At 39.1% G+C, this 22269-nt stretch overlaps 2 protein-coding genes across 2 annotated transcripts; both read right to left on the bottom strand.

The window, feature by feature from the left end:
* On the bottom strand, positions 335 to 2069 carry LOC109833978 (7-deoxyloganetin glucosyltransferase-like). Its single transcript, XM_020401864.1, has 2 exons — positions 1481 to 2069; positions 335 to 1326 (listed from the first exon to the last, which is right to left on the bottom strand). Exons 1-2 carry the CDS (start codon positions 1980 to 1982, stop codon positions 380 to 382), a joined length of 1449 nt encoding a protein of 482 aa, XP_020257453.1. The 5' UTR covers positions 1983 to 2069; the 3' UTR covers positions 335 to 379.
* On the bottom strand, positions 3598 to 4707 carry LOC109835030. Its single transcript, XM_020403029.1, has 2 exons — positions 4620 to 4707; positions 3598 to 4064 (listed from the first exon to the last, which is right to left on the bottom strand). The coding sequence occupies exons 1-2, from the start codon at positions 4705 to 4707 to the stop codon at positions 3598 to 3600; spliced, it is 555 nt and encodes a 184-aa protein (XP_020258618.1).

Genomic DNA, 22269 nt, shown 5'->3' with positions numbered 1-22269 from the left:
TCTTTGTGATATGGTCCATACGGATTGATATTGATTTAGGCTCCTTCTAATATAGAATAACTATAAAGAGTTCATTTCTCTGTGATAAGTCTTTATTTATATTTATTAAGGAGCATGGTTCATTAATTAACTTTGTGTAAAAAAGAGAAACAAGTAGAATTTAAAAACATTGCAGCCACATTTAATTTGGAACAAACCTAACTTCAATCAGATGTTTTTTTTGGAAGTGCTGCTACGGGGACCCAAAATATGAGACCAAGTGAGGGGACATGTAAGGTGTCCCCTCCCTATTGCATAATGAGTTGGGCATGCCAACTCATTATGCAATAGGGAGGGGACACCTCACATGTCCCCTCCATTGGTCCCATATTTTGGGTCCTTAAGTCATTTTCCTTTTTTTGGCAAGCAGCACTTCCTTGATCATCCTCTCAAAGTTCACCGAAGAACTTCCATCCGTCTCGGCTGCCTTCACTCCTTTCTCTTTCAACTCCATTACCCTCCTCCTCAGCTCCTTCCCCTTCTCACCCCCCATCAACTCCCTTATCAACCCCTCAACCTCCTTTCTTTTCACGTCACCATCAATCTCCATCCCGATATCCCACTCGGCACAAACATATCGGCAATTTGTCTGTTGTTCGGCAAAGAACGGCCAACATATCATTGGCACGCCAGCGCAAATGCTCTCTAGCGTCGAATTCCATCCACTATGCGTCAAGAATCCTCCAATCGCAGGGTGCGATAGCACCGCCTCCTGGTCACACCAATTCACTAATAGGCTCCGGCCGTTCGTCTCGACCAAGAAATCTCGAGGCAAAACAGCATCCTCACCCTTAACTAAGTCGGGCCGGATCACCCACAAGAAATCATACCCGCTTTTTGCCAATCCCCAAGCGAATTCTACCAGCTGTTCAGTAGACATGACGGTTATACTCCCAAAATTGACGTACACAATGGATCCAGGCCTTTTGCTGTCAAGCCAACCGGTGCAAGTAGTGTCTTGCTTCCAAAGGCTGGAGGTTAAGGATCTGACAGGGCTATTGGCTGGCAATTGGTTAGCTAGTAGGAAGAGAGGACCAATTGTGTAGACTGGAGGGAGGATTGATGCCATTTCCTCGAGAACCGGGCGTTCTAGCTCGTCGAAAGTGTTGAGGAGGATTGCGGTGGCTCTCGACGCCCTGGTAGTTTCGCGGACCACGAATCTCAGCATCACGTCGTCCGGGTCAGTTGTCCTGATGAAGCTCGGGAAATCCTTGAGGCGAAGTTTGTTCATCCCCGGGATGCAATCGACGGGAGTGTCGAGATATCCGTTGGTCACATCTGCCATGTCTGCGCACACAGCAAACCGTGTAAATAGTCAGCACATGTTATCTCCTAAGATTACTTACCAGATATCTACAATCAATGTTTAAATAACAAATATGTATTGAAGTACTATTGTGGTATCGAAGTAGTGGAGTACAAAACTTAGAGTCGGGAGTACCCCTGAGAGGTGCGAGGCCCCTAGCCACAAGTTCACGATAGTGGAGATACGCCATAAAACCACAGGCGCTGGTAGTCCAAAACAAGACCTCAGGCACGCCGAGCTCTTCAGCAGCATCAAGAGTGAAGCTCATAACGCCATCTGATACTATACAAGACACGGGCGGGGAATCACTGTTCAGCTTCCTCAACAACTGCCGAAAAGGTTCGAGGCAATTTCTAGTTGTTGAATCGCAAAGCGCGGGAATGTCTTGAGTGGCCTCGACGTCCGATGGGGGTAAGCCGTCGGGGATGGTCTCGAACCGGAAGCCGTCGACGCCCTTGACAACGCCCGGGCCCCACGACCGGACTAGGCGACGGTGGTTGTACTCGGTGTTGACGAAGGTTACGTGGAAGCCTTTGGCGTGGAGGAGCTTGCCCAGCCTTAGCATAGGATTTATGTGGCCTTGGGCTGGATAAGGGACTAAAACAGCATGGGGCTTCTCTATGGTAATGGAACCCATTTTAGTTTTAGTTTTCTTTTCCCCCACCCCCCTCCCCTTGTGTTTCTTTGGGTTTTTGTTTGTGAGGTCTCAAAAGAGCGACGGAGTTGGAGTTGCTTATATAAAGAAGAGCTTTGCTACAGGGACCCAAAATATGGGATCAATAAAGGGGACAAGTGAGGTGTCCCCATCCTATTTGATAATGAGTTGGCTATCATTAATGATGACCAACTCATTATCCAATAGGAGGGGGACTCCTCACTTGTCCCCCTTTGGTCCCATATTTTGGATCCTTAAAAAATTTTTCTATAAAGAAATGGAAGGAGAAATGAAGAGGCCAATTAGATGCCTCAACTTTGATTGGGTTGCGTGATGAAGCAATGCAGCGGATCAAGTTGATGACATTTTTAATTATTTTTTTGGGGATTAGGCCAATAAAGCTGGAATAATTTGTCGACGGAGCGATGTGAACGGCTGCTGTTATACATGGCTTTTTTTTTAAGTTTTGTTTACAAGGAGAAAAGGCCAATTAGATGTCTCAAACTTTGATTAGGTTGCGTGATAAAGAAATGCAGCCGATCAAGTTGATGACATTTTTAATTATTTTCTTGGGGATTAGGCCAATAAAGCTGGAACTACTCCTCGATGTGAACGGCCGCTGTTATACATGGCTTTTTTAAAAGTTTTGTTGACGACTGTTTTTAGCTCAGCAACAAAATTTATTTTGGTTCGGTGGAAGATAAGACACGTGGGTACCGCAAATACTGTGATGTGCTTCAGCTCTAAGATATAATATCAGATTTGGCAAGTTGTAAATATAATATTTATTTATATACGTGACTGGCTGGCTAATTTATAGTAACATAAGATTTCAGTTTGGAACTTGATTTGCCTCCACATGCATCCAATCTAAAACGTCATGTACCGGTTGTCAAGTACAAGTTTTCATCAAACTGGGTTAATAATTCTCTCGATCCCTTTGATCCTTGCTTCTCGCCTAAACTGACGTGGACGATGTCATCAACTATCTTTTCTAGTTTAAGGGTGTGTTTGACAAATCTAAAATAAGAGTGACTTTGAATTATTTTTGCTTAACTAGAATAGAGTTGGATCACGTAGGAAGTGATTTGAAAAAAGAGTTAGTTTAGAGGCTAAAATTTAAACTATAGAAAACTAGTTCAATTGTGGAGTTGCTAAGTGCTTCTCCAACCGTCCCCTATAACTGCATTTTGCAGTCCATCTCAAATCCAACCGAGCGGCATATTATAGAGGTGAGCTGCAAAATTGGATTTGAGGCTGCAAATTTGGAGATTTCTCTCCAAATTTGTAGCCAACTCTATATTACTATTTCAAAAAAAAAAAAGACAATGTTAACCATCAATCTCCTTAACAACATTTAATTATTCCAATTGTGTCCCCTTTTAGAAATGATAATACATTGAAAATTAAACGGAAATAAAATACATTAACTTAGAATTACATCGAAACTTTGATAAAAAAAGTTACATCACTTCATTGCCGTGTCTCTCCCACAAATGTTCAATTAATGCATTCCGAAGTGCGAAATGTGCTTCTTTGTCTTTGAATTTCTTATGCCGGGCCAGGAATTGTCGAAACCGTTCGACATCGTTCATCCCTATGTCTTCAACATTTGAAATTGATGGTGGAGTAGAAACGACAATACAACATTTGAAATTGATGGTGGAGTAGAAACGACAATATCTTCTTGCTCATCACGTTCATCCTCAATAATCATGTTGTGCATTATTATGCAAGTGGTCATGATATCATGCAAAGTTTGTTTATCCCAAAAACGTGCAGGGCCTTTGATTATACCAAATCTTGACTGGAGAACACCAAACGCTCGCTCCACATCTTTTCGACAAGCTTCTTGCATCATTGCAAAATATTGTTTCTTTTTATCTTTAGATTTGGAAATGTTTTGAACAAGCGTTGGCCATTTCGGATATATGCCATCGACTAAATAATAACCAAAATCATAATTCTTTCCTTGAATTGTATACTGAGCAGGAGAAGTAATACATTGTGTTAGGTTATCAAACAAATTAGATGCTTGTAATACATTAATATTGTTATTAGAACCTGGCAAGCCAAAGAATGCATGCCATATCCATAGGTCATACAATGCTACTGCCTCAAGAATAATGGTTGTGCCTCCGTGACGTTCTGAGTATTGTCCTGCCCACGCTGTTAGACAGTTTTTTCCATTCCTAATGCATCCAGTCTAGACTTCCCAACATTCCTAGGAAACCTCGCTCTTCGCCTTTTTGTAACAGTCTTGTAACATCGTCAGTATTGGGGGATCTAAGATATTCATCTCCATACACTTCTATAATTACTCTGCAAAATCTCTTCAAACATTCAATTACAGTTGACTCACCAATCCTTACATATTCGTCAGTACTATCTGCCGGTGCACCATACGCCAATATGCGAAATGCTGTTGTTACTTTTGTAAAGTAGACAGTCCAAGCCGGCCGACACCATCCACCTTTTGTACGAAATAGTTGTCGTGCTCTCGTACAACGTCGACGATACGAAGGAAAAGACTCCTTTGCATTCAGAATCTTCTACGGAATAAATTTGCACTGTATGTGGGATTATCAGAAAAATAGTCATTGTAGTGTCGAGAATTACCTTCTTCCCTTCCACGGTTGATTACCAAATGACCAGGAATTGAGCCAATATGCTTTGGCCTCTCTTCCTTTTTAGAGAAATAAGCCATTATTTTATTGTTAGAGGCATATAGACGAGCTAAGGTTTCATCCTTCTCCTCCCATTATTTCATATCCTCCTCCCATTGTTTAACATAATGAGAAAATGTTTCGTCATCATTAGAAGAAGAAGAAGGTAGGTGTGATGGTCCAGCTTCATAGTTCATTGTTGAAGAGGGGATTTGAAGAAATAAAATATAGATTGGTGATGAGTTGTTAATAGGTGTATGTTGTGTTATTATATAATGTTTCTACCCACATTGGATTCTTCCACCCACATCATTTTTTACCCACATTGGATTCTTTCCTGCATCATTTTCTACCCACATTGGATTCTCCCACTGGCGTTGGTTTTCTACACACATTGGATTCTTTCCCGCATCGTTTTCTATCCACATTGGATTCTCCCACCCGTATTGTTTTCTACCCACATTGGATTCTCCCACTGGTGTTGGTTTTCTACCCACATTAGATTCTTTCTCGCATCGTTTTCTACCCACATTGGATTCTACCACCCGCACCATTTTCTATCCACATTGGATTCTCCCATTAGCATTGGATTCTCCATAATTTTTTCACTATAAATACTAGCACAACCCTCATTCCTCCATCACAACTCTTCTCATTCCTCCTTCATAACTCTTCTCAACAACTCTTCGTCCTTCTCTTATGGCATCCAGTCACGGAAAATCATTCTTACAAGAAGAAGCTCTTCTCAACAACTCTTCGTCCTTCTCTTATGGCATCCAGTCACGGAAAATCATTCTTACAAGAAGAAGATCAAATTTTATGCGCTACATGGCTTGAAATATCTCAGGATCTAGTTTTAGGTTCCAATCAAAAGAAAGACAAGCTATGAGAGTGAATTTCAGCTCTATTTCACGAAAGGATTTCCAACATTTGCACCGGACATAGGAGTCCGAAGTCTCTCTCATGCTGAATGCAATTAATTATGAAAGCCATTAGTAAATTTAGAGGATGCATTCGACAAGTCGAGCGCCTCAATCCAAGCGGTGCTTCTGAACTTGATATTGTTAGTATATGAATTACATGTTTCTTGGTTATTAAATTATTTTCCACCTTTTCTAATAATTATTTCTTCTTTTGTGGTAGAATAAACGTGCTAGGATCATATTTGTAGAAGATCCAGAAGAGAAAAGAGGATTTCTATTTGATCATGTTTGGCCGATTTTGAAGAATGCAGAGAAGTAGGCAAATATAAGCATCATGCCTTCTGCATCTTCCAAAACTTCAAAATCTCGCTTATCTTAAGGATCTGATTCAAGCTCTCCTGTCATTGACTTAAATAAAGACAATCAGGCATATACTCCTAATGACGATGACCATTCGCCAATCGACATTTCAACTAGTCGACCTATTAGAAGGAAGAAAAAAAAAGTTGCGAAGACGGAAAGAAATTGAAAGGAACCTTAACTTTGAAGCTTTTGCTAAAGGAAACCAATAAATCTTAGAAGTTTTAAAAAGAGGTCAAGAACAACGAGAAAATGAAAGAATGATAATGAACCAGACTATGATGTTAAAGGCTAAAAATGATAAGAAAACGTTAGATCTTCAGCAAGAATGACAAGAGAAAGAAATTATGCTAGTTGATCTGGAAGCTATTACCAATCCAACAAAACACGAATATTTTGGAATTAAACAACAAAAACTTTTAAATAGAAATATAACTAGGGGTTCCTCATCTGATACTCCTAATCCTGAATATAGCTACGCAGAAAGTCAATATGGAATACCTGACTACAGAGGAGGTGGATACAGAGGAGTTGACTTCCCATACTTTTAGTAATTTTTATGTATTATGTTTTTCCTATTTGTCATGTAATTTTCAATTCATGCTTTTGTTTTCTATGTAATAGTCGTGGATTTAGTAATATCAATGTCTATTTATTTTAATCTGAAAGAATGCCCATTTTATATTAATACATTTAATAATATTATTAATAATATTATTTATATTATATAACTTCTATTTTTTATTATTTTTATATATTCAAAATAAGACTAATATTAAATAATATTAATTGAAATATAAAATTCCAAGAACCAAGTAGTTAAAAATGAAAATGTATTATAATTTAAAGATAATTATCTATTTCTTATTATCAATTCATTAAAGATAAGTAATTTTATTTAAATATATGATCATATTATATATTATTATTTTATATATTTTTAAAATAAGTAAAAGAATTGTTAAATTGAGAAAAATTAAAATTGAGTTGGAAATAGAGGAGTGTGGTTAGAGTTACATAACTCTATTTTGGCATATTCTAAGGAATATGCCAAAGTGAGGACGGCAAAATGCAGTCCCCGATTGGAGAAGCTCTAAACACACCTTAAAAGGCAAAACTTTAGATTTGCTATTCATGCTACGGTAACTTGCTATTTATTTTATAGCCTCCCTATTTATGCTATCATATGCTTCATAATATTAAACCCTCTCTTCAAGCGAATTTTGAATCTTAGATAATATCCATATATTTTTTGAAACTTAATAACACTGTTTATGCTATAGTGAAATTTTTGTTCCTTTGTCAATTTTTGTTCCTTTCTCACGTGTACAAGCTAAAGTAAAATGATTTTGAACCTTTAAACCACTATTCATATCTATTTCTTTCTGTTCTTGCATATGATAATTTGAACCTTTATCACATTTCACATACATAATCTTCTCTGGCTCTATTAAAAAATTAATAAAATTTGCTAACTGGTATATCAGTTTGTTAACTGGTTTGGAGATACACTCTACATATATAGTGGTAAAAAAATTGGTCACTAAAATTTTTATAAATAGTTACATACAAAGACATGTTATCAACGTAAGACACGAGCCTAATACTAATACAAGGCAATTTTATGATTACAACAATCTATAAGTTTTTTTGACAAGGACTTCTATGATTACAACAATTTTATGATTACAACAATAAAAATTATCCTTTACTATTTTAAATATTTAATTTAAATTATAATCTATCATAATCATAGTTATATTCTATCCTAATACCCCATGAACTATCTATAGCTCAATAATTTAAATAAGATTAATAAAATACATAAAACAACACCGTGGTATCAGTTTATTACATGAAGTATTACAAAAAAGTAAAAAGTTTTAAAAATTAGACAAAATACTCTCAAAATTTTAAAATTACACAAAATAAAAACCTAAAATTTCAAAACTTAGCAAAAAAAAAGTAATTGTTTGATATTCTTTCATTAAGATATATAAATGTAACTTATAATTTAAGGTTTACTATCCCTTTTCAAAATCTAAAAATAGTCAAGTTGATATTGGTAAAAAAATAGTAATAATAATAGATTAAAATATCCAGTTAAAGAATAAAAATTTAAAAAATATATGATAGACTAAAAATAAATATTATTGTATAAATTAAAGTAACTGCATATAATTTTACCAATAAGTTAGAGCAGCAAAAATACATAAGTATCATTAATTGATAGAAGACTAAATCACAAAAAACTGATAAAAGACTATAATATAATAGTTTAATATTAATTGATTATAATTTATAAATATCGATCTCTGATGGTAGTAATATTTATAGATGTTGATGTTAAATATCACACAGCCAAATAAAGTCACGTAGTTTGCAAGGTGCCGCTTTCTTCTTCGACTTTATGCCTGATTTCAGATTTAGGATGATTGAGAGATCTGTACACAAAGAGTCGTAAGAGGGCGGGGATGAGTTTCCCCATGGTACCTCCGACGATCAAGTCAGTTGATGAACTTGAGCTTGAGTGGACTAACAGAACTATGTGTTCTTATTTTTGTGTAGTGTGTGCTCTTGGGGGGTTTTGATTACGAACCTTTTAGATCACCAACCCTTTAGATCACCAACCTCTTGGCTATGGCGAATAACATATGCATATATAGAGGATATCAAGGGCAGATTGGTCACTTTGGCCATGCAATTGGCGGTGACAAAGTGTGAGCCGGAAGGTGAGTCATCTTTTCCTCTACACGTGTTGGCTGGCGACAGGAGGAAGATCACTTTGACCTCGATTTGAGGAGCGATCGATGGGACATAAGCTAATAAGCAGCGTGATGACGCATGATCTATGAGTAGACGTGATGTGGCTTGTTGTCAGGATGGATAAGCTTTGGCGAAATTATCTTTTAGCTTCGCTGAGAAGCAATGTCCCTCATGATGCGAGTTGACTTGTTGAGAGGAGTGACGACTTGCTGAGAGGAGTGACAACTCGCTGAGTCTACTAGGCTCTTAGCGAGTTGCCTGCTGTAAGAAGGCCGACTGGTACCGCATTTCGAGTCGATATTGATGAATGTCGACTCGTCTGGTCGGCTGAGTCGGACTGCTAGCTTATCTCTGGCTATCTCTCCCGTCGGTCGAGATATTGACTCATCAGATCATATATCTAGAAACAATTGTACCCCATAACAGTTGGCCCCTTTCGCTTGGAGTCGGTTTTAGCCGAGTCCAAGTGAAATGAATAAAGCTTTGGACTGAAGTTAGGGATATTGATTGCTTTGTAGCATTGCTCTAATTGAGCGAACCAAGTGACAATTCTTGAGTTGGCCGTGTTGTGTCGACCCGAATGTTACGAGTCGGCTTGACAACTAGCTCATATTGCGCCTACTGCGGGCAAGATGCTCGGGTCTTGGTCGACGAAGACTAGCAAATTGAAGTGCTTTGAGTCTTTTTGCCGAAGATGACCGGACAATTGTAGTATTTTATATTCACACCAATTGTAATCAAGTATGGATAAGAGTTGGATGACACTGATTAGGGATAGCTTAAGTCTGTGGTATCAGGCTGGAGTTGATGCTTTTAGTGAATTTGCAAAAGTAAATGTAGGCGGGCTTAGCACGATTCGGTATCCGTGCAACAAATGTATGAATCTTGATTGGCATAAATTTGGTATTGTACAAGATCATTTGGTTCGATATGGGATTATGGTATCCTATAAGATTTGGTTTCTCCATGGAGAATTGCCTGATAATCAACATGGTGATTCCGGTGATGACAGGGATGAGAGCGATGATGATAACAGAGATGAGTATCCAGAATTATTGTAAGACCATTGCAGAGAAACTTATATGGATGATGATGTAGAGATGGATCATGATGTTTGTGTGACGCCCCTTGGTTCACACAAGGCTGCAGTCCAAGGTGAAACTAAAAATGTCAAACCTGTCATGCACCACACCGTGCAATAACATGTTTCATCATCACAATTACTATCTCTCTAGTAGAGTCAATAACAAGTGTAGGTACAAAGGCAAGTAAAAGATAACACAAGAGTCAACAGATAAAATAATAGAGATCAGATTAATATTTCATCATCTAACATACAGAAATACAAGTCAATATCTAAAATGAATAAACTGGAACTCCTGGAAAAGAGGAAATAAGGCACACAGCCTTTACAACTTCTAGAAATAACTCTCAAAATGTCTAACAGAAGGCTACAGTGGAGCTCAAAAGTAAAATATAACTATAATAGAATAGCTGAAGCTAGAGTGCCTCGCCATCAACCTGTGACTCTCCGGGCTCCTGGCTCGTTACCTGAAAGGGGGAGGGACAACGAGCGTCAAAGCGCTAGCGAGTAACATCACAACCAACCCCAAGGGAACAGGGCTCGTTGTATAAGAAAATACAGTTATTAAGCGAAATAATCTAAACAAGGAAACCCTCATGTATATACCATGTAGCTCAAATTGTACATCCCTAAATACCAAACCCAAAATCTAATACAAGAACATTAATAGAAGAGGGCAAACTCATATCAGACTTAAATTACGGTATCATGACACAACTCATATAAGTGTCGTGTCCAGCCAATGCAAGTATAGGTGTTAACTCTCAAGGTCTAAACTGATGTAGTGGATGTCCAACACATGGACTGCATATGTAAATTGTCCAACACATGGACTGAAAGTGATAAGTGTCCAACACATGGACTATACATCATAATTGCCCAACACATGGACTAGATGAGTTATATGAACAGATGCATATACCCTAATTTCTCACGTGTCTCGGTGCGCAAACCTAAACTCGTGTCCGCATGTCATCTCACATGTAAAGATACTGGTTATACATAAATTTCTAATACCCGTCATTCAAGGCGACTCCTCGTTCATATTTAAGCACACGACAACAATAAATAAACATAAACAATTTTAGTTAAACTGAAATAACTCAAACAGATTAAAACTGAAAGAGTACAAAAGAAGGAAACTCCTCATCAGTCGACTCATTGGTCGACTCATCAGTCGACTAATAAGTCGACCCATCAGTTGACTCATAAGTCGACCAGACAAAGCACAAAACTAAAGATTTCTCCATAAGTCGACTCATTGGTCGACTCATCAGTCGACTCATAAGTCGACTCATGAGTCGACTCATTGGTCGACTGAGCAGAAAATCTCTAGTTTTCTTTTTTCGATGATTATCTGCAAAAACGTTAGATAAAGTTCTCTTTAATCATGACCAGCAATATGATTCCGATTCTAGCACATGTATATCAACAGAAACGAAAGATTTACATGTAAATATTCTATATTAAAACCCTAGACATATTTATTCATGTTTGAAAAAGTATTGAAACCATTAAATCACAATAAAACCCATGTTTAAACAAATTTCCGATCTGGGTTTAAATTTACAAATTCGTTTGTGAGCTTTTATAAACTGAAAACATTCGATTTTCACATCATATACTATAAAGATCTATTTTTATACACAAATAGTGATTTAGGCTCAATAAAACCGAAATAAAACCAAATAAAAGAATACAAATAGTGGGTGTAGGATTTGACGAGATGTTACTCGCCTCTGGTATGTTGACCAACTCCTGAACCCGAGAGGGAAAGATCTCCTATGCTGAGCCTCGTCAAATCTCACTAAAATCCTCCAAAAAATCCCCCAAAATCATCAAAAATGAACTAGGGTTTTGAGGGGAGAGAGGGGCTAGGGTTTTCTCTATTAATCTGATGGGTTTTCGGGTTGGTTTTGGGTAGGAGAGATAATATATGAGCGGTCAAACCCGATACAAAACCGAACAAACCTGCAACTAAAAGAAAACCTGAAATCAGCCCGTTAGTCGACTCATTGGTCGACTCATCAGTCGACTCATTAGTCGACTCATGAGTCGACTCATAAGTCGACTAAGCAGACCAAATTCCAGATTTCGTGCATGTTTTGCTATTCAGCCAAAACCAACGCACATAACTCTATGAAATACACTCATACATATCTAATGACTTGTTATCAAGTATATTCATGACCTCAAGTTATTTACCACAAATAGAATTATTTATCACTAACATATACTTCTAATAAAATACGGGGTTCTACATTCTTCCCCCCTTAAAAGAATTTCGTCCTCGAAATTCAAAAAGCACATTCAAACAAATAGTATCACTCTAGACGAGCATAAAATGATATTTATATTTAACAATCCAGAATGACTATATTCCCACTTAACCCTTAATCAAATGAAACTAGTACGTCGGGCGAAAAATCCAAACAAGGAACCCCCCCATATATATACCATGTGTTCCAAAAGGTTAAAAATTGAGTGGAAATATCCTCATCCTAGCGTTAAATCTAAATATAATCACACAAATACTCATGCACATAAATCAATTAGCTTCCTCAATAATGCATGAAATAGCGCTACATTCTATCTTTGCGCTCTCGAAGAATCATATTCGATGTCTACACTTAACCATCTAAAATGTAAATACCCCCACTTAACCCCTAACTAAATGGAACAATTACATCAAGCGAAAAATCCAAACAAGGAACCCCTCATATATATACTATATGTTCCAAGTACTTAGGAGATAAGTGGTAATACCCTTATTTTAGTGTTAAGTATAAACATCGTCATAATTGAATTTATAAGCCATATATAAATCATACAAAAAGCTTTAATTTACCTGCTCAAACATGTGTGGATAGTCGTGACGCATGTCCTCTTCGCGCTCCCAAGAAATCTCCTCAACGCCTCTTCGGTTCCACCGAACTTTCACTAAAGGAATCACTTTGTTTCTAAACCTCTTGTCCTCCCTGGCAAGAATACAAACTGGAATCTCAATAGTAGTCAAATCCTGCTGAAGCTCAATCTCAGGTGCATCCAATACTCGCTGCTGCTCCTCATCATGCAAGTGTTTCTTGAGCATAGAAACATGAAACACATTGTGTATACTAGACATCGATGCTGGAAGATCTAGTCTATATGACACAACTTCAACACGCTCCAGAATCTGAAATAAGCTTTCCCCGTCTTCCGAATCGCTGAACGCCTTTCATAGACGATACCTTCAGCATAACCGCATCTCTAACCTGAAACTCCAATGGTCTTCGTCTCTTATCTGCATAATTCTTTTGTCGACTCTGGGCGGCTAGAATCCTCTCTCTAATCAAGGCTACCTTCTCAGTAGTCTGCCTCACTAACTCTGGTTCAAGCATTAAGCTATCCTCCGGCTCTGCCCAACATATCGGTGATCTATAAGGTCTCCCGTACAATGCCTCATATGGGGCCATACCGATCGTCGCTTGATAACTATTGTTATAAGAGAACTCTATTAGTGGAATATGCTCCTCCCAGCTACCCTGAAAATCAATGACACAAGCCCGCAACATATCCTCTAATACATGGTTCACCCTCTCCGTCTAACCATCCGTCTATGGGTGGAATACACTACTGTAAGATAACCTGCTGCCGAACGAATCCTAGAAACTCCTCCAAAAATGAAAAGTAAACACTGAACCTCTGTCTGACACGATCGTGTCTGGAACTCCATGAAGTTGAACTATCTCCCGAATAAATATCCTCGCGTATGCCTCGGTGGTATAAGTAGTCCTCACTGGAATAAAATGGGCTGACTTCGTCAACCAATCCACAATCACCCAAACTGAGTCGTTCCCCTTCTTCGACTTCGGCAACCCTACAATGAAATCCATAGAAATGTCCGCCCACTTTCACTCTGGGATGGGTAAAGGCTGAAGTGTTCTTGCCGGTCTCTGATGCTCTGCCTTCACCTGCTGACAGGTAAAACATTTAGCCACATACTTTGCAATCTCTCGACGCATACCACTCCACCAGCAGTGTCTCTTCAAGTCCTTATACATCTTAGTGGTCACTGGATGTACTGTATACTTAGTACGATGGACCTCATCAAATAACTCTCTCTTCAGCTCGGCACTGGATGGCATAACCAGCCTACCCTTCATTCGTAGACCTCCATCTGCTCCAATGGTCCAATCAGCCTTAGGCTCTTTGGAAATCTCCTCCTTTCGGATTTGAATCCAAGAGTCTTCCAGCTCAGCTCTAACTACTCTAGTACTCCAAGATGGCTGAACTGACATAGCTTCCAAAAATGTACTGGCTCCACCAATCTCGGGTCTGAAATCAAACTGGCTAAGAGTAAGAAGATCTCTATACAATGAACACCTCAAATCCGCAACCCGATGTCGATGCTTCCTACTCAAAGCATCTGCTACGACGTTCGCCTACCCGGGGTGATACTGAATCGCGAACTCGTAATCCTTGATAAACTCAATCCATCTCCTCTGTCTCTGGTTGAGTTCCTTCTGAGAGAAAAGATACTTCAGACTCTGGTGGTCTGTGAACAACTCAAACTACACTCCATACAAATAGTGCCTCCACGACTTCAATGTAAATACCACAGCTGCTAACTCCAAATCATGAGTGGGATAGTTCTGCTCATGCACCCTCAACTGCCGTGATATATATGCTACTACTCTCTGAGTCTGCATTAATACACCTCCTAAACCTGCCAATGATGTATCTGTGTAGACGACGAACGTCCTGTCGCTACTCGGAATAGTCAAAACTGGTGCTGAAGTCAACTTAGTCTTCAAGATATCAAAGGCCTTCTAGCACTCTATACTCCAAATGAACTGTACACCCTTCTTCGTAAGGCGTGTAAGTGGCATCAAAATCTTTGAGAAGTCCTGGATGAACTTCCTGTAATAGCCGACTAAGCCCAAGAAGCTACGAATCTCTGTCACCGTCTTTGGCGGTTCCCAGTCAAGAACTGCTGTCACCTTACCCGGGTCCACTGCTACGCCCTCTCTACTAATGATGTGGCTGAGAAATCTAACTTCTGAAAGCCAAAATTCACACTTGCTGAACTTGACATACAACTGATGCTCCTGCAGAGTCCTTAAAGCTAATCGTAGGTGCTCCTCGTGGTCTGCCTCTGATCTCGAATAAATGAGGATGTCATCGATAAAAACAATCACGAACTGATCTAAGAAGGGACGAAAAACCCAGTTCATCAAGTCCATTAATATCGTGGGTGCATTGGTCAGTCCGAATGACATGACCATGAACTCGAAAGATCCATATCGAGTAAGAAAGGCAGTCTTGGGAATATCCATCTCCCGAACCCGCAACTGAAGATAGCCAGAACGAAAATCAATCTTCGAGAAGAACTACGTTCCCTGTAGCTGGTCGAACAAGTCATCAATCCTAGGTAATGGGTACCTATTCTGGATAGTGACCTTGTTCAACTCCCTATAATCAATGTACAAGCTCATACTACCATCCTTCTTCTTCACGAAGAGGACCAGTGCGCCCCACGGAGATTAACTCCGATGAATAAAACCCTAAGCTAATAACTCGTCCAACTGGGTCTGAAGCTTCCTCATCTCAGCTGGTGCCATGCGATAGGGTGCGTAGGATATCGGTGCTGTGCCTGGCTGCAACTCAATACCGAACTCAATCTCTCTTATAGGAGGTAATCCAGGTATGTCCTGAAAGACATCCTGATACTCTAAGACAACTCTAGTCTCCAACAAATCAATGCCCTAATCCTTTGGCATCACCTCCTCGATATACACCAGAAATGACTCCGTAAAACGGTTACCCTGTGAGGTTGCCACAATCATCTCGGACCCATCGGACACTCGCAAATTGACTGTCTTCGCAAAGCAGTCAATACTAATATGGTAGGAAGACAACCAATCCATACTAAGGATAACATCGAACTCGAATGTATGCAACACTATCAAATCAACAACGAACTCCGACTCATCTAAACTGATAGTACACCTCCTACAAACGCTCTCCAGAAGCAATATCTCACCTAAAGGAGTGGAAACTGATAAAGGGGTGTCTAATGGCTGGGTTACGAGCTGGAGTCTAGACATAAAATCATGCGAAATGAAGGAATGTGAAGCTCCTGAATCAAAGAGAATAAGAGAATACGGGCGGGAAAAGAATTCACAAGAAACATACCCTCCATCACTGCTTCGCTAGCTCCATGATCACGCGGTACTACCGCATATACCCTGCCTATGGCTGGAGACTGCTCTGCTACTAGTGCTGGAGAATACGACACTATCTGCCCCTGAGGAACCTCCTGAACTGCACGAATCTGCTCCTCAGCCCTCTGTGCTGCTGACGATGCCTCGAGTCTCATCTGTTGGCCCTGAACTCTGCCCTGCTGTCGCTGCTGCTGCTGGTTCGGGCCCTTGCCCTGCTGAGCTCCTGCTGGTGCGCCATGACACTCTGATACCTTATGCCCAACCTTGCGGTAGTTATAGCAAACTCCCTAGAACTTGCGCTGCTGATGCGCTCTCTGATCATGCTGGGGTCCCTTCTTATAAGGACCTTACTGCTGTTGTTGGGATCCAAAAAAGGTCACTTGTTCTTCCCCTTATCCCCGGTCTATCCTGCCTTGGTCTTCCCTTTCTTATCCTTCTGAAACATGGCAGTCTTAATCTCCTGAGAAGTGGCGGCCTCAGCTGCCTCCTGAACTGAGTAGAACTTCCTCGAGACAAGGTATCGATGGAGGTTAGGGCGAAGCCCTGCTAGGAACATCTGAGCCTATCTCTCTCCTATCTTCCATATGCCCATGAAGTGCAACAACTCCATAAATCTGCTCTCAAAATCTACCACTGATATATCCCCCTGAGTCAACCGAGACAACTCAAGCTCCTTCCCAGTCCGTGCGGCAGAAGAAATATACTATCCATCAAAGAAGTAGACGAAGTCCTCCCATGTGAGGGTCATCCGATGCTCTGGAGTAAACTAAAGTCGGTACCATCTCCCGGCATCTCCCTTCAGATTGTAGGATGCCAACCTCTGCTTCTGCACTGAATCCACATTAAGTATGTCGAGGGTGTTACTCACATCCTCCTTCCACTTGTGGGCTGTAAGAGGGTTTGCTGACCCCTGGAACTCTGGTGCTCTCATCTTCTGATACCTCTCAACCATACGGAGCCAAGCCTCCTGCTCTGTGGCTCTATCTGGGACTGCTGGAGGAATAACTGTAGGTGCGGCCTCTGGTGGTCTCTCGCTGATAGGAACTGCTGGTATCTCCTGTGGCTGATCTGCTGTTGGTGGTGGTGGTGGTGTCGGTGGCATGATATGACTCGCCACAAGCTCCTTAATTATTGCCATCCTAGCTACGATGGGATCCATGAGATCAATGAGGTACTGAGGAGCCTGCTGCGGCTCGGGTGGTGCCTGCTGTGGCTCGGGTTGAGCTTGCTGTGGCTCGGGTGGAGGTGGAGCCTGCTGCGACTCTGCCTACCCAGCTCTCCAAGTACGAGGTCTACCATGTCCTGCCATCTCTCTGATCATAAGGAAAAATAAGGGTTTATGAGTACAAATAGACATATACGCGTACATAGCATATCACAATATGGTTTTCACAACAATTTAATATTCACCCAAATACTTTAAGTTTACACAAAAATAGTTATCATTAGAAAAATAATATCCTCAAATTTTGAGATATACGCATATATCGTCCTCACTCATACTAAGGAATCCTTATGGACTCTATATATGAATCCTAAGAAACTCTATCCTAGCTCCACGACTCGACACAAGATGATCCTAAGGATACTGGAACTAGAGCTCTGATACTAACTGTGATGCCCCTGGGTTCACACAAGGCTGTAGTCCAAGGTGAAACCAAGAATGTCAAACCTACCATGTACCACACCATGCAATAACATGTTTCACCATCATAATTACTATCTCTCTAGTAGAGTCAATAACAGGTGTAGGTACAAAGGTAAGTAAAAGATAACACAAGAGTCAACTGATGAAATAATAAAGATCAGATTAATATTTCATCATCTAACATACAGAAATACAAGTCAATATTTGAAATGAATAAACTGGAACTCCTCAAAAAGTCTCAAATACATAAAGTCTGGAAAAGAGGAAATAAGGCACACAGCCTTTACAACTTCTAGAAATAACTCTCAAAATGTCTAACAGAAGCCTATAGTGGAGCTCAAAAGTAAAATATAACTATAATAGAATAGCTAAAGCTAGAGTGCCTCGCCATCAACCTACGACTCTTCGGGCTCCTGGCTCGTTACCTGAAAGGGGGAGGGACAACGAGCGTCAAAGCGCTAGCGAGCAACATTAAGTACCTATGTATAAGAGGATTTTAGTATTTAGGAAGTTACAACACGAGCATAGGTACGTCGAGCGAAATAATCCAAACAAGGAAACCCTCATGTATATACCATGTAGCTCAAATTGTACATCCCTAAATACTAAACCCAAAATCTAATACAAGAACATTAATAGAAGAGGGCAAACTCATATCAGACTTAAATTACGGTGTCGTGTCATAACTCATATAAGTGTCGTGTCCATCCAATGCAAGTATATATGTTAATTCTCAAGGTCTAAACTAATGTAGTGGATGCCCAACACATGGACTGTATATATAAACTATCCAACACATGGACTGAAAGTGATAAGTGTCCAACACATGGACTACACATCATAATTGCCCAACACATGGACTAGATGAGTTATATGAACAAATGCATATACCCTAATTTCTCACGTGTCTCGGTGTGCAAACCTAAACTCATGTCCGCATGTCATCTCACATGTAAAGATACTAGTTATACATAAATTTCTAATACCCGTCATTCGAGGCGACTCCTCGTTCATATTTAAGCACACGGCAACAATAAACAAACATAAACAATTTCAGTTAAACTGAAATAACTCAAACATATTAAAACTGAAAGAGTACAAAAGAAGGAAACTCCTCATCAGTCGACTCATTGGTCGACTCATCAGTCGACTAATAAGTCGACCCATCAGTCGACTCATAAGTTGACCAGAAAAAGCACAAAACTGAAGATTTCTCCATCAGTCGACTCATTGGTCGACTCATCAGTCGACTCATAAGTCGACTCATGAGTCGACTCATTGGTCGACTGAGCAGAAAATCTCCAGTTTTCTGTTTTTGATGATTATCTGCAAAAACGTTAAATAAAGTTATCTTTAATCGTGACCAGCAATATGATTCTGATTCTAGCATATGTATATCAACAGAAACGAAAGATTTACATGTAAATATTCTATATTAAAACCCTAGACATATTTATTCATGTTTGAAAAAGTATTGAAACCATTAAATCACAATAAAACCCATGTTTAAACAAATTCCAGATCTGGGTTTAAATTTACAAATTCGTTTGTGAGCTTTTATAAACTGAAAACATTCGATTTTCGTATCATATACTATAAAGATCTATTTTTATACACAAATAGTGATTTAGGCTCAATAAAACCGAAATAAAACCAAATAAAAGCATACAAACAGTGGGTGTAGGATTTAGCGAGATGTTACTCGCCGCTGGTATACTGACCAACTCCTAAATCCGAGAGGGAAAGATCTCCTATGCTGCACCTCATCAAATCTCACTGAAATCCTCTGAAAAATCCCCCAAAATCGTCAAAAACGAACTAGGGTTTTGAGGGGAGAGAGGGGCTAGGGTTTTCTCTGATAATTTGATGGGTTTTCGGGTTGGTTTCGGGTAGGAGAGATATATATGAGCGGTCAAACCCGATACAAAACCGAACAAACCCGCAACTAAAAGAAAACCCAAAATCAGCCCGTCAGTCAACTCATTGGTCGACTCATCAATTGACTCATTAGTCGACTCATGAGTCGACTCATAAGTCGACTGAGCAGACCCAAATTCCAGATTTCGTGCATGTTTTGCTATTCAGCCAAAACCAACGCACAAAACTCTATGAAACACACTCATACATATCTAATGACTTGTTATCAAGTATATTCATGACCTCATGTCATTTACCACAAATAGAATTATTTATCACTTATAATTCACATATACTTCTAATAAAATACAGGGTTCTACAGTTTGAAACTTCAAAAAATTACTAGAAGTTTCCCAGCGTGAAATGTATCCTGGTTGCAAAAACTTCACTTTGTTGGCATTTGTTGTCAAGATGCTCCATGTGAAAGTTAAGAATAGATGGAGTAATAAGTCATTCGACATGGTTTTACAGATATTTAGGGACTTATTGCTAGAGGGTCATTTGGTTCCAGGGTCAATTTATGAAACGAAGAAGTTGCTCTATGATCTGGGCATGGGATATGAGCATATCGATGCATGCCAACATGATTGTGTACTGTTTTGGAAGGAGAACTCACACTTGATAAAGTGTCCTGTATATGGGGAGTCTAGGTACAAGTTCATTGGTGGAAAGGGTATGAAGATCCCTCGTAAGGTGTTACGTTACCTCCGAGGTTGCGGAGGCTGTACATGTCTAGGAAAACGTCCACAGAGATGAGATGGTATAGGGATAAATGTGTAGATGATGGGATTGTGAGAAATCTGGCTGACACTAAGGAGTGGAAGGAATTTAATCTTATTCATCCTGAGTTTGCACAAGAGATCTGCAATGTAAGGCTGGGATTAGCTAGTGATGGGTTCAACCCTTTTGGGAACATGAGCAATACCTATAGTATGTGGCCAGTCATACTTATGCCTTACAACTTGCCACCTTGGTTGTGTATGAAAGAATCTTTTTTCATGATGTCATTGTTGGGTCTTTTTGTTTTGATGATGTTTAACAAATAATTTACCACTAATGTTATTTGTCTAATGTTTGTATTTTTTATTTATTCTAGGCAAATAATAAGTTGGAGGATGGATGGAATCAAGTATTCACGATCATATCTAATGGAGGTTGGCGGAATAGTGGAATGAAGCCTATGCAATTCAAGTTGAAGATCAAGTTCAAGCTTCATCCGCAAGTTTACCAAGTCGAGCTCATTGAAGACCTTCATCAAGCTTGGGTAATTTAGTTTAGGTTTTATATTATGTGTGTTAGTACTTTAAGCTCAATTATATACACATACACATTTTGGTTTTTGTATATATATAGTTATATATATACATATATGTTTTGGTTTAGCTATATAGATATGAAACAATATATATCTTCATATATACTTTTATATGTTTCATATTCTATTGCATTTGGAAAAATATTGTGTTTTCGGTTTATATGGTTTATAGACTTAACAACTATAGTTTATACTTTTTATCAAGTCTATAAAATTATTTTACAAAGTTTCAAAACATGGTTTATGTCCAATGTCAAAAAAAAGTGTTTTTCATTTACATGTTTTGGACTATTTTGTAAAATGAAGAGATTTCTCTTTTGGAAGGTGTTTGTTTTTAAAACTAGTTTTTTTAACATGTATATTATCATGTTTATAATCATTTCTCAAAGTTTTATATTTTTCTAATTTTATTTGCTATTTTTAAAAGATGTTTGAAAAATAGATTTCTGTTTCAAAACAGGCTGATAACCTGTTAGTCGACTAGTCAGTCGACTGATGACATCAGTCGACTGATGTGTCGACTGAAGAAATCGACTGGAACAACAAATAGTTTCTGTTTTGTTTTTGTTGACTGTTCAGTCGACTGATGAGATCATCAGTCGACTGATAAGGTCCGCCAGTCGACTGATGAGCTAAAAAACGCCTCTAACGGTTAGCTCATCAGTCGACTGATGAAAGCCGTCAGTCGACTGATGCTGTAACGGCTAGTTTTTCTAGCCTTTTAGAGATTTGGGTTTTTGGTCTTTTTTCCTTGTTTTCTCTTAACTTTGGGGTTCCTATAAATACCTCCACATATCCTCAGTTTTATTAACTCAAGAGAATTGTTTAAAACAAGTTTAAGGGTGTTTAAGTTTTGTTTAAGTTTGTTTAAGAGTTTATTTGTGAAGAAACCTTCACAAGAGCTTGGGGAGATCATCTATTGGTGTTTGAGCATTCAACTCTTCTCCTTCCCTCTCTTGTCATCTAGAGAAGTTTTCTAAACTCAATCTAGCTATTTTATATGTTTGATTTTTATTTCCATAAGCTAGAATCTATATTGAGTTTAGTTTGATTTTGTTTTATTAAATCTCATTGTTACACACACCCACTTAAGCTTATAGTATTTCATACATAGTATAATTAGGGTTGTGAGAGATTGTAACTTTGAGTTGTGCTTAATTGAGTTCTCACATTGTTTAGAGAACAATCATTTGTTGAGTGCCTAAATTGTAATGTTCACCTTGTAATACACTAGTACACCAATAGGAGTGTGTGGTAAGAGATGGGGTTGTCCCAAGAGGAGTGGGGTAGGTGGTAATGTCTAGAGAGATGTTGTGTTTGGTTCAAAAGTCGCTGCTGTGGAATTCATTATAACTTTGTTCGATTACAACAAATTCGAAAGAAT

The sequence above is a fragment of the Asparagus officinalis genome, chromosome 3, assembly GCF_001876935.1.
Source record: "Asparagus officinalis chromosome 3, Aspof.V1, whole genome shotgun sequence".
Taxonomy (NCBI): Eukaryota; Viridiplantae; Streptophyta; class Magnoliopsida; order Asparagales; family Asparagaceae; genus Asparagus; species Asparagus officinalis.
The sequence above is the reverse complement of the archived record's forward strand: the minus strand, read 5'-3'. Positions and strand labels throughout refer to the sequence as shown.

Excerpts from the sequence above, each read along its gene's own strand:
- LOC109833978 (XM_020401864.1), bottom strand. The coding sequence starts at position 1,982 with ATGGGTTCCATTACCATAGAGAAGCCCCATGCTGTTTTAGTCCCTTAT. Across the intron at positions 1,327-1,480 it reads GGGCCTCGCACCTCTCAGGG|ACATGGCAGATGTGACCAAC; the intron begins GTACTCCCGACT and ends CTGTGTGCGCAG.
- LOC109835030 (XM_020403029.1), bottom strand. The coding sequence starts at position 4,707 with ATGGCTTATTTCTCTAAAAAGGAAGAGAGGCCAAAGCATATTGGCTCA. Across the intron at positions 4,065-4,619 it reads CAACCGTGGAAGGGAAGAAG|GTTCTAATAACAATATTAAT; the intron begins GTAATTCTCGAC and ends TTGGCTTGCCAG.